Source organism: Protopterus annectens, chromosome 12.part0, assembly GCF_019279795.1.
Source record: "Protopterus annectens isolate FY-2018-M chromosome 12.part0, PAN1.0, whole genome shotgun sequence".
NCBI lineage: Eukaryota > Metazoa > Chordata > Ceratodontiformes > Protopteridae > Protopterus > Protopterus annectens.
In genome coordinates, this window is record NC_056746.1 from 23,337,642 (window position 1) to 23,351,410 (window position 13,769).

Below are 13,769 nucleotides of genomic sequence, written 5' to 3' on the forward strand. Positions count from 1 at the left end.
AATGTCATGCCAAATAATGGTGCACTGGGGATTAGAAGTAATGTAATGTCATGTCTACGGTGCACTGCTACAGCGGTTAATGTTGTCGCCTCACAGCAAGAGGTTCTCCAGTTTGATTCTCGGCTGGGGTGTCTTTTGTGTGGAGTTTGCATGTCCTCCCTGTGTTTGCATGGTTTCATCTGGGTACTCTGGTTTCCTCCCACATTCCAAAGACATGCTTCTGGAGCATTTCTCCCCAGGCATCCTATGAAAATAGGCTCTGTCAAAGTCGGACATTCCCAATCAACAAATGTAAAATAAATTAAATAAATAAATAAATGCCATGTAATGGTGCACTGGGGATTAAGCTTAATGTATTGCCATGCCATGACTTATGTACAGGAGATTTGGCTTAATGTAATGTAATGTCATTCCAAGTAATGGTGCATTAGGGATTTGGTTTAGCATAATGTAATGTAATGTCATGCCATGTAATGGTGCAATGGGGATTAGTCTTAGTGCAATATTAGTGTAATATTAGTCTTAGTGTAATACCCCCTGCATTTTTCCTTGCAGGATTTTAAATCTTTATTTGTACTTAGGTAATCTTGGGTCTCTGCTGACTCATTCCCTTTAACAGTGTTGTCTGCTCTGAATTGAGTTCTTTGACTCAGCCCACTGTGTTTGCGCTCGCTATGCTCGGGCTCACTTCGCTCCCCACCCTAACTCCTTATTCTCACCCACCCCTGACATTGTTTCCTTTATAGTTAACCAGTTGCTCCACCCTACACTGGGTCACTCCCCCTATTTCCCTTTATACCAATACAGTCGTCTACACTTTTTTCAATACCCTCCTCCCCATTACCTTTCACCCAATTAATGCCTCTCCCTGCACTCTCCCTGTACTTACTTTCCATACTGTACTACCTTACTTTAATTAAACATAGGCTCAACCCACAACTATCTCCTACCTCTCAACCTCTTAAAGTAAGAAATCTGGAGAAAGCCATAAAAAAGTGGTACAAATAGGAACAATTTTGAAATATTGCTCTTAAAAACTTAGAAAGTCAACAGAATGACAGGTTTTGCATTAGCATGAATTTTCTGAAGGTTATGAAGTCTGAAATTCAAATGTCTGTCATTATTTTCTAAATTCAGTCTTTAATGATTTGCCACTAATTTGCCAGAAAGCCACAATTTTATGAAAAACGGATAAAAAGTATAAGCCAAAAATCTGTACATGCTGCGAAAATATGTACAGTAGAGAGATAGGCTGTACTTTAACCTTTCAACCCTTGTTTAACTCAGACTACTTTGCTACCCTACCTATCCAACCTCCTCCCTATACTACATCCTCCTAACCTACATTACTCCGCCCACCACCTCCTACCCCTCCTACCTCATCTACTGTCTGTGCACCTCTCACTTACTCCACTACTGTATCCTCTACACCTCCAAATACTATTATACACTTCATCTACTCTGCTCTTATATTACTTCCTCCCACCTCACATAATTCCGTTTTACTTACTCCTATTATCCTGTCTCTCTTTCTCTAATCAATACTCTACCTATCCTACCCATAGCTACTTATGACACCATTACTACCATTCACCTTATTAGTCCTACAAACAACATCATACTCACACACATAAGAATGCACAGCCCTTTAAATGTATCTCATCTCCAAAACTATTTTATTTCTGCTCTCTCTATACCTCTGTCTCTTTCTACAACTAACATCTCATCACACAACCCACATACCTTACAAACCTACTTCTACAAAACCATACTTAATACAATCTCTTCCCAGCTATTCCTCAGTAGACCCAACTTTGTATGCCACAAACTTAATCTTACAAATCAAACTTAAAAATCCTCTCCTAACAAAACCACCCCAACAAAAACTCAATTCTAAACAATCTCCTCAATATTAAAAAGAAACCGGCAACCAGTAAATCTCCCCACCTACCACAACCTAAGTCAATGCGGTGATATATATCCAAACCCTGGTCCCCCTCCAACCTGTTATAACCCCCAACTTCCTTAAAGACCCTAAACTTCACCACCATCCATTTCCAAAGCATTAGAAATAAAATACCACACCTACATGCCTGGTAGACAATAACAAACCAGACTTCACTGCCATTACTGAGACATGGTTAAAACCTTAGATCAAAGCTGCCAAATTCCTACCCCCTAATTACAAATGCATCAGAATAGACAGACCACATAAAAAAGTGGGAGGTATCACCTTGATGTACCCAAATACCTTCACTGTAGTTCAATACACAAAACCTGTCCCACAATTCTTAACAGCAGAGATACTAGTATCATTTCTAAAAATGAATAAAAGCAAAAACCTTTGTATCATAGTTATATACATTCCCCCAGGCAACAACATTTCTATACTTGAAGACTTTCTTGCTTGGTCATCTAATAACATTACAAATTAAACCATCATCCTAGGAGATGTTAACATTAACTGGATTGATATTTCTAATCAGGACCCTTCCACCAGCATAAACCTATATAACTATACTCAACTAATAACCAAAATAACCATGCCCAACAATAAAACAAGCAGTGGCTCAGTTCTGGATTGGATACTCGTCTCCGATCCTAACAAAATCTCCTCCTCTGGCACACTACCTAACAGTATTAGTGACCACTTTCCAGCCATTATAACTCTTAAGACCACCTCAGTCCTAAGCACACACCATCAAACCAGAGATTTACCTCACTTCTCTGCCAACACCTTTAATGAAATTTTACAAAGGATCAACAGGACTCCACTCAGATATCTCCCTCTCCTTGAGGCTGTTTAATTCTTCAGTTCAACATTTCTTAGAATTTTAAATAGTTTAGCCCCACCTCGCCTAAAAAGAATACCTTTGGCTTACCAAACACACAAAGCAAATTATGTCTGCTAGGGATAAAGCTTGGAAAACCTAGCAAAAAAATAAAAATGCTAATGGCCTCATTCAATATAAACAATTACATAACCAGGCAAAAGGACTAGTGATTTAAAATAAAAAGAACACTTCCTAAGTCTTCAAGACCAACACAAACTAAACCCAAAGAAAATTTGGAGCACAATCAATTCCCTACTCCATCCAGGTAAAAATAATGATCCTTGCCCTAATCCAGATAAAACTCCCACTGAGATAGCCTCGCTCTTCAATTCATATTTTATCAACACCATAGCTAAACTCACCACTCCCTTCCCCCCATAGACCCCTGCCCACCTGAACCTCCCACTCCTCTACTACTCCTCTGTTCTCATTCTCACCTGTACCAACTTCCACTATAAAGAAACTACTTCATAAACTCAAAACTCGTACTAATACACCAGACAATTTACATGCTGAATTTCTACAACTATATGCAAACTCAATTGCCTATCCTATTAGCATACTCCTCAATAGATCTATTCAGGAGTCCAGTATACCAAACATATGGAAGAAAGCATTTGTTCTTCCACTCCATAAAGGGGGCAACAACTCTGATTTCTCTAATTTCTGACCCATTGCTGTCCTCTCTCCCATCTCTAAAATATTAGAAAAATGTATTCACACTCAGCTTCTAAACTATTTTGTCCAAGATCAGATACTTTTCCCCATACAGCACGGCTTTAGGCCAGGTCATTGTACCTGTACTGCTCTCATATCCTTTATGGACACAGTAAACAGGGCTTGTGATGCCAGTTACATAGTCTCTTCACTGTTCCTAGATTTCTCTAAGGCCTTCGACACTGTTTCACATCCCCTTTTGCTCACAAAACTCACCAACTTAGGTCTCTCACTCCATACCTTAAACTGGTTCTCAGACTATCTCACCAATAGACAGCAATCCACCAAATGGCAACACTCCTTCTCAGCTTTTTTCAACACAACCACAGGTGTACCTCAAGGATCTATACTAGGTCCCCTCCTTTTCAGTATATTCATTAACAGCTTCCACACCATCCTTACCCATTACAATCATCTGTACTGCCAAATCTATGTCTGAGTTACAACATCTTACCTAAAAATGCTTTTACTTCAACACGAAACTTGGATGTCAAACAACCATCTCGCTCTAAATCCTAATCAAACCAAACTTCTAATATCCCCCCCCCCAAAAAAACCTACCCCCCTGAGCAAGAATGATTTTTCTGTCCAATCCCGTAATCATACTCTCATTGAAGTCACTCCAAGTACCAAACTACTAGGAGTTATTACTGATGAAAATCTAACATTCGACCTCCATGTCCATAGCAACATCAAAAAACAAATAAAAGATGAGGTACCCTCTACAGACACAAATACTACCTTAATATTACTAAAAAGCTCTAGCATCACCCTTCCTGCTACCATCTCTACTATACAGTGCCCCAATCCTCACCAATATCCAGTCCTCCCTGAAAACCAAACTGGATTCATGTTACAACAAGATTGCCAAATTTGTAACAAATTCAAAAAACTCAGCACACCACTGCTTATCTCTACAACAGCTAAACTGGCTCAATCTCCCACACTACCTCACTTATTCACAATTAACCACTGCACATAAACTCATATACAAGCCTTCAACTTGCCCCTCCCTCTCCTCCTTATTGACTTCATACCACCCTAACAAGCTCCTCCCTCTCCTCCTTATTGGCTAACATACCACCCTAACAGGCCACTAAGCTCCAAAAACACAATGATGCTGAAAGTTGAAAAACCTACCCTTGCAGCTGGTCAAATGCTGTACTCTTTTAGCATCTCAAAACTATGGACTGCCCTCCCACCGTCTGTCAGAACAGCCAGTAACCCTGATGTGTTTAAGAAGCCTCTCAGATCACATCTCTCTTATCTCTGGTAATGTATTGTGCCAAAATAGTACCTCCTAACACCTGATACACTACTATATCCCTCTACAATATCACTACTTAAGAGCTCTCTATGACTTGCTGAATTCAACTGCTTATGCCTACACAACTCCAGCAAGTAACAATAAAAACTGCTACCCTACCTGACTAACTCCATCTTCATTAATCAAATTGTACACCGTGTTGATGTGTAATGTTTGTAAATAACTTGTACCATTATGTTTAATATTTACTGACATGCATTGAGACTGTATATACAGTGTATATTGTGCTTTTTCTAGTATGTACTATTAATGTTATGCAGAGCTTTTCTCCCCGGGTCTCTACTGAAAATGGGCTCACCTAGGCCCATATACTTTCCCAATTAACAAATGCAATAAATAAACAATAAATATACTGGCATGCCATAGAATGGTGCACTAGGGATAAGGGTTAGTGTAATATAAAGTCATTGCATGTAATGGTGCATTGGGGATTAGGCTTTGTGTAATGTAATGTCATGCCATGTAATGGTGCACTAGGGATAAGGGTTAGTGTAATAGAAAGTCATTGCATATAATGGTGCATTGGGGATTAGGCTTTGTGTAATGTAATGGCATTCCGTGTAGTGGTGCATTGGGGATTAGGCTTTGTGTAATGTAATGTCATGCCATGTAGTGGTGCATTGGGGATTAGGCTTTGTGTAATGTAATGTCATGCCATGTAGTGGTGCATTGGGGATTAGGCTTTGTGTAATGTGTTGTCATGCCATGTAGTGGTGCATTGGGGATTAGGCTTTGTGTAATGTAATGTCATGCCATGTAGTGGTGCATTCGGGCATGACAATGCTCTCAAAACACACAGGGTCTCATGGGCATAAACCCAATGATTGTTCTTAACTCCATCCTAATTTCACAGATATGAGAAAATGTGCTCCTCCTCTCTGCTAGATATAGCAAGGCATTGCACTATGCCTCCTGTCCAAAAGGGGGGATAAGGTGGTGGGAAAACTGCATAATGTCCTAGCTTCTGCACAGGATGATGGCCATTATACCATGCTCTCGCTACTCCCTTCTGGTGTCCTTTGACACTTTAAGATGGGTAGAGCTGAAGGGGCAAACCAGACAGGCTTATTAGGCTTATTGTCTCTATCTGCCATTAAGAAAATGTAATGTCATGTCATACAATTCAATGGTGCAGTGGGGATTAGGCTTAGTGTAATGTAATGTCATGCCATGTAATGGTGCATTGGGGATTAGGTTTAGTGTAATGTAATGTCATGTCATGTAGTGGTGCATTGGGGATTAGGTTTAGTGTAATGTAATGTCATGTCATGTAGTGGTGCATTGGTATTAGGTTTAATGTTATTTATATAGTAGTGAGCAGCATTTCATTTTACCAGTATAAACAAGCACAGTAGACTGGAAATCAATGAAGCAACATAATTTGTATTCAGTTGTTATTTTTTTTCCTTTTTCCTAGAACCAAATTTGAAGTACCTTTATTTGCTAGGTTTTTAAGCACAGTTCAATATTTATTTTATTTTATTTTGTTTATTTTTTTTGTCTTTGTTTACCAATATAACCCGATTGTGTTAGCAACCTTATTTCAGCAGAGGCCCAGGGATAAAAGCTCCAGTTAGATTACAGAAGACATTAAACGATATATACAAAGATATTCCTGAAATATTATACTGCTATTACAGAAAATAAAACATAGATACCTGATAAATTATAAGGTATTACATAAGTCTCGAACAAAACAATAAGTACAGTTTAAAAATTGGAATATTTGATTTCCAGATACTTTCATAAGTTACTGACTGAATGTGTTTTGTTCTACAGCCATGTTCACTAAAAGACATCCTGGTCTGCTCCAGTAGGGTTTAACAGAAGTGAGCAAAAAAATGAACAGACTGAAAGCTAGAGAAATGCAACAAGATTCTGCTCCAGTGTATGAATGCAGAAGAAGTTGAAGGAAACAGAAAGGAAGCCATGGACAAAGAGTACCTTTCCATTATGGCCCATTCAGACTAAGTCTGAACAGAGTTCTTTCCTGCTGCACTGTATGAAGTACAGAAAAAAATTATGACCTCCTCGAAGTAATACCTTCAGACTAGAACATGCTCCATGTATGAAACATAAAAGATTTCTGCTTCTGAGGGGTTGCTACATTAAAACAAGTAATAAAATGCATCTGTTGGAACTGATGAATTAAAATGACTCTTCGTTATTATACTTTTTATGGAACTCAAATTTATATTGTGCTGGAAGTACACACCTACTAACCTAAAAGTTATGCTTGGTGCAATGAATGTCATAAACTGTCAAAAACCTATTCAATGCTATATATTTTTTTCTCAGCAAGAAACACATAATGAATAGACTAGCTTAAGAAACAGATTAAGATTCCTTGAATCACAATGTAAATCACAGCTGATATTTGAAGGTTATTTGAAATATGATTAGCAAAGATAAACATCTGAAGCTTCCCTTCCTCTGGAGCACCTGCACTGTTTTGTTGCCAAAGGACTGTCAATGTAGTAGCCGTGAGTATTCAAGGACATGGATGCTAGCAGGCAGAACCTTTGTAATTATATCACATACTTGCAAAGGTGCAGTGTGTCCTGACTGAGCATATCACTGTATCACGATCCAAGGTAAATTGTATACATTTTTGTTTGTATAAATATATATATATATATATATATATATATATATATATATATATATATATATATATTCTGCAGTTTGTTCTAAAATAAAATCGTAGAGCATCACTGATAGTAAGTTAACAGGTAATATTTTCTTCAATCAAGCTAATGATGTAGAAAAAGAAACATTTTACATTATCATCTGTATAAATTGTTTCTATAAAATTATACTAGTTACCATGGGTTTATAGCACATCAGAGGTTAAAGCATGGTTGCTCAATTGTTAGAGTTTGAAATTACACCTCCAAAGGTCAGCGGTTCAGTGCTGATCTCAGGTCAGTGTCTGCATGTAATTTGTACATTCTCTTTGCATCTGTGGGTTTTATCTAATACTATAGTTTCTTCTCAAAAAGGTGACTGGCTAACCTCTCTATATTTACTTCATTTGCCATTGCTATTGTGACCATATTCACAGCCTAAGTTTTCTAAATATCATTTCATTTATCCAATTAACAAAGGAATACATTGAAACAAAAAGAAGTGCAATGTTTAGTTGCCACACCTGTTACCTGTTGGCTTCAAGAACCCTACATTGACATTTTCTACTTTTTCTGTGCTTATCATGATTTTTTTAGGAAAGGCAGCGACTGACGTATTTTGAAAACTTTGGGTATTGTGTTCTGGTGTTCTCAAGTTGTCATGGTGTTGCATTCACTCAAAGGTGTAATATACAATAATTTGGAATATCTGGTTGATATACAGTGTACCTTGTAGTGGGAATAGAATGAGAGCCTTTGTCTACTTTGTCATTGTCACATTCCTGTACAAGCAAATTGGTCTGGCACATACTCTCTCTGTTAGTGCTCATGTGATATGAAATGACAACATGACAGAACTCCCACTGATTACAACAGCTATCACGTTAGCCACAGGAGTTACTTCCTTTTTTAACAAACGATATGCAAATTGAAAGTAAGTGACATTTTTCAGATACAATATGTGGAAGAATTAGTACATTTAGTACAAGTACAGTGCAGAGAAAAAAAAAAGAATTTATAACAGTAGGAGTTATGACAGCCAGGAGAACATAAGCCATCTGTTGAGTGAAAACAAAGTTAGGAATATGTGCAACTTCACATGTATAAGCAGTCACTACAATGTGACGTTTCATGTTGCATAAAACAGAAATCTTTTATCTGAAACTGTGTTTCAGTTTCATAGAGGGCACCAGAACATCCCGTTATCCTCCAAAACTTTGTACGGAAATATTATTGTGTTACATTAATTCTGTGAGGATTTTAGAGTATTTATAAGGAACTTATCTATGGATCGGTTTATTTAGAAAAGACGTATAAATCTAGTTTAAAGGTTGTAGTCATTCATGACTCGCAGGTATTGAGGATGGCACTCTCGTCTTGGCAAGAGTAACCGTTGTAACACATGTAGGCTTCTACTTGGAGTGGATGAAAACCAATGCACAAAGGACCAAAATCTCTGAACTGCATTCGCTAAAATCATCTTGCTGAAAAACACTTTTTAAATGTTTTGCGGGGGGGGGGAGCCACCCACACACCCCAAACGTTTATATACCAACTCCATGGTCTCACCAACTGGAAGAAGGGGAAAATTCCCCCAGAAAGGATATTAATTTTCTGCAACTCACATACAGCGATTTCCTGTGGAAGAACTCTGATCACCAGCAAGTTGAAACTTGGGCAGTCAAAACTCGAAAATTCAAGCTTCATGCACCAGTAGGATAACCCTCATATAGTTATAAGTTAGTTACAACGATAATCTGGCAGCTGTGTTTTTAGTGAGTTACCATTACATGGGTTAGTTTAGAAAAAGGTTCTTGAATGCATGTCACGGCTAATGTCTCTTCACACATACACACATCTTAACTATCCTTTAAATCATATGTACACTACAAATGTAAATGACGCTAAATATAAGATTTCAGGTAAAGCTAAGGCAGCTGAGTTTATTCTCCATTGGAATTTTAGCATTTGGATTCTTAAGACATAATCCAGATCCACTGCCAAAGGAAAGACTCTCACTTTATAATACTGTGTATTTTCAGTTGTCTCTGCTATTAAAAATGCTGTTTGCAATGTCACCTGCATAATATTTTCCTACCGCTGCATTAGAAACTGCTTCCAGATACTGGCAGCTCACCAAATGATGGATGACATTTTTTTTATTCAAGCAAGTGGATAATTAGCATTTTCAGAAGTTCTGTACATCTGTTCAGAAACCAGAGACAGATTTAAAATGTTGTTATGAGTTGTTACATATAGGAGCCTTACCAAAAGCACAGAAACAGAGGGCCTTATTCCAAAAGAGTGGCTGTCAGTCTAAGAGACTTACTTTGTTGTAATCCAGTTTCAAAAGGCTCACTCTTGGTGCAAGTGAGTTACTCCGACATAAGGTCTGGAGTTAAGTGGCTAACTTTGGTGTGAGGCCTATCTATAAAGATTTTGACAGTTCCCCACTCAGGCATACTAGAAAAGATTAATACACCTGGAATAAATCCCTGTCACCTGCTAGATTGCCAGTTGGCTCACAGATGGGACTCAGGTAATCAAAGCAGGGGAAGTTACCTCCACAAAACAGAAATCACCAGTGGAGTCCCCCAAGGTTCTGTATTTGGACCTCTCCTGTTTGGCATCTACGTTTCTGAAGTAAAAGCCAACACCAAAGGGCTCTGGCTGACTATGTTTGCAGATTACTACAAGCTAAGAGCATTTATTGAATCCTCAAATGACTTAGCCATCCTGCAGGAAGGTTTGTGTCAAATAAATAACTGGTACCAAAATCATGTACTGAAACTAAATGCCAAAAAAATCATGACTGTATCCTTTGGGAAGTCATCCACAACAGGGAACCATTACTTTGACAATATGCTCCTGACAGTTGATCCAGTTGTTCAGGATTTGGGAACTTATATGGACAGTGACCTGACATTTGACCAATATGTGTGTATTGTTTTAAGAAAGTCCTACTATATTGCCCTGCTTATAAACAAAGGATTTGTGTCTAGACTGGGGGATGTAATTGTTCCCCTTTACTCAGCCCTTATTATGGCAGTCATTGAATACAATGTTCGCCTTTGGCACATATCTGTCCAGACACATGCAACAGCTGGAATGTCCACTAAGATATGTTACTAAAAGGGATAAAAGGCCTAAACAATATGGATCAACTCAAAGCCCTGTCACCAAACTCAGTATCCTACAGACTGCCAAGAGTTAACCTGTGTCTAGCATACAAGGCATCCTCCAACTCATTACTGATGGGTTTACTGTACATCAGCCAAGTCAAGTGGCAGCAGAAATACTCAGTCTAAAAATCTAAATCTCTTCTGCAACATCAACAGAATGTTTTGGATGGGCAGGTATATCTTGCAGAGGATACTGCTGTTGTAGAATAGACTCCTCATCTACATAAAACAAAGTTCATCCCTGCCCATTTTCAAGTGCAGTTCTATGGATGAGAAACAGAAAAGTTATCCCAGGACTCCTCCTTGTACTACTAATGGACAGAGGCAGCCCCTGAATGCTTTATCCCATGTATTGGTGCCCTGAAATTATCTATGGTATGATCCTCCCTCATTAGACCAATAATTGAGTATAATGCCCCATTTGGGATGTACCTCTCCAAACATCTGCACCAACTGGAAGGCCACTGAAATACCTCACAAAGAGAATCCATGGCCTCCAACACCTGTCCTATGCAGACAGGCTGAAATCACTATCACTCTACTCGGTATCACACAGATTGCTCTTGGGAGATCTGTGTCTCACCTACAATGCAATCTCAGACCCTGCCCTACTAGAGATGCTCCATATCCTTAAGTCTAACTCCTCACACACACCCCGCTCAAAAGGCCTGAACGTAATATGTGGCATTAACAAAACCTGCTGGAGAGACAGGTTTGTCTCCTAGAGGCTGCCCCATCTCTGGAATAGACTTCCCACACATGTCAAACAGAGCACCTTGCTGACCCTCTTCAAGTGCAACCTTGATGAGTAGATGTGAAACCACAAATTTGTCCCAGGGTTTCCACTAGTGTCCCTCACTGACAGGGGTGATAGGTGCTGACTGAGGTTTCTTTGTTTGGGGATAAACTCTTGGCTAGGCTTGTAAGGGCCCCTGTGCCATTAGCCTAGTAACCTCCTATGATCCCAGTTATTCTCATTAGGGGTAATATATAATTATCAACCATGGGATGGGTAAGGACAATCTATAACCAAATGAGATACATTATATCAAGCACAAAAAGGGGTTGTGGATAGATGGATGGATGGATGGATGGATGGATGGATGGATGGATGGATGGATGGGTAAGGTCAATCTATAACCAAATGGGTAGGTTATTTCAATCACAAAAAGGGAAATTGGGTAGGCTTAAAATGGCCCACATGGGCAGCTAGCCTAGTACTAACAAATGAACCTATAAAGCAGGCTTACAAAGGACCAGATTCCAAAAGACTTGCTCTTGACTTACCATAATATAATACACCAAGTGAGTCACTTACACCAAGAGTAAGTCTTTTTGAATCTGGTCACCAGTGCAAGCCTGTTTAATAAATGGGTCTTACGCAAGAGTAAGTCGCTTACACTGACAGCAAATCTTTTGGAATCAGGCTCAGTGTCTGATCCAGACCATGATTGCAGTTCACATGCAGTGAGTAACAGAACGCATGTTAAATGTGCTGTTTATATTATGCCAGGTCTTTGGAGCCCTACAGTACCAGGATCCTACAGGATGAAGGTTGATAGAACTCCAAAACACCCTCATTTGTCTTACAGGAAACTCTAGATTGAAGTATATGCTTACTCAACCAGATTCACATAGTTTAAAGACAACCTGGACTATTGTTTTGCATATGCATCTGAGACTACATACTAATGAACGGTGCTAGCTTAATGAGAAAACAAGTGCTGTGTACCTGACAATTTTCACATAGTGCATGGTCATAACTGTAAACTCTGTGGGAGTTTCATTATGGCAGTTGGTTTTGTACTTGTAATATACTACACTTTATGGATAAGGTTTGTGTATATTATTGCATCTTTTTGCACCTGAAGTAATTAAAAATTGTGAACCACTTTATTTATTTATTTATTTATTTACTGGAATAATATGATTGTTCCGTGGAAGACATTTTTTCAACAAAGGTCCACATATGCAAGTACAGTTTTAACAAGAATGTTGTGGGATATTCAGGAAAGCATTTCATAGGTATGTACAAATTCACAAACTGGAGGCCATATGGCACAGCGTAAGAGTAGAGATTGAAAAAATGAGAGGTAGGAAGGCATAGACTGTGTGTTTCAGGCAGGGGTGGGGACACTTACTTCATGGAAGCAGTGAGAGCTAAAGGTCTTTAGGAAGTTTGGGCTGATTTCTACAGGGGGGACATGGACTTGCAGAGTAAGTTTTGTGTTTAATAATAGAGTCCAGTACTTCTTTTTGTGATTGCAAGTGCCTATGGGGTTTGTACTGTTGCATTAAGTTAGCTATGGATTGACATTTATTCCACTGGCATAGCAGGGAGTGGGCTGCTTTTAAATGTGAGCATGTGATGAGACTGGGAAGTTCTAATCACTGCAGTTTGTATAAGGCTGCACAGTGATGCATTCTTGAGGGTAGAGCACAGGTAAATCTGCCTGTTTTGTTATATGCAAACATTTATTAGGAGGGATTAGTAGTTTTAATATTAATAAACACAGATAATATTATTATGTACATTGTTGCTACATAGGAGGAAATGTAGACTGTTATACTGCATGTTTAGTTGAAGTGTTTGGAGATTAGTAAATATGGGGGAGGCATCAGTTAGAGTAGGTGAGAGATAATTAGCAGCACTGGCTCTAGGACTGGAGTCCATTAGAAAGTTTTTGACCCCATATGTTTCCAAGTTTCTGATGGGTCTTTTTGTTTGTGTGTTAGATATATATGTCAAATCTGAATTGATTATCCATTGTGATCCTTAACAGTTTTGCATGTGGATAGTATCTCTTTTCTGGTGTCATTCAAAGGGGGTACAATATTTGGCGTGGAAGGATATGGTTAACAGACCACAAAACTTCACCAGGGATGGTCTGCACTGGTCTCCTCTAGCCTTTCTAAGATTGGTTAAAACATTGTCAAGTCCATAGTGCCTTTTTTATGCATTGCCAATCTGATAAAGCATCCATCATAGCTAAACCAACCTACTATAATATAAAGGTGTTACTTCTCAGTGCCGGGAGTCTAAACAAAAAACTCCACTCCCTGCAAGCATTGCTCACCCTAG

General features: G+C 38.8%; 1 protein-coding gene across 1 annotated transcript in view; it reads left to right on the plus strand.

The window, feature by feature from the left end:
• The window catches only part of LOC122816340 (syntaxin-binding protein 4-like), an 869,603-nt gene extending 862,571 nt beyond the window's left edge, over nucleotides 1-7,032 (plus strand). The window contains exon 21 of the mRNA XM_044089066.1: nucleotides 6,658-7,032. Within this exon, the coding sequence (XP_043945001.1) occupies nucleotides 6,658-6,695 (38 nt within the window). The 3' untranslated portion in view covers nucleotides 6,696-7,032. The remainder of the gene's footprint in view (nucleotides 1-6,657) is intronic.
• The last annotated feature ends 6,737 nt before the right edge of the window (nucleotides 7,033-13,769 follow it).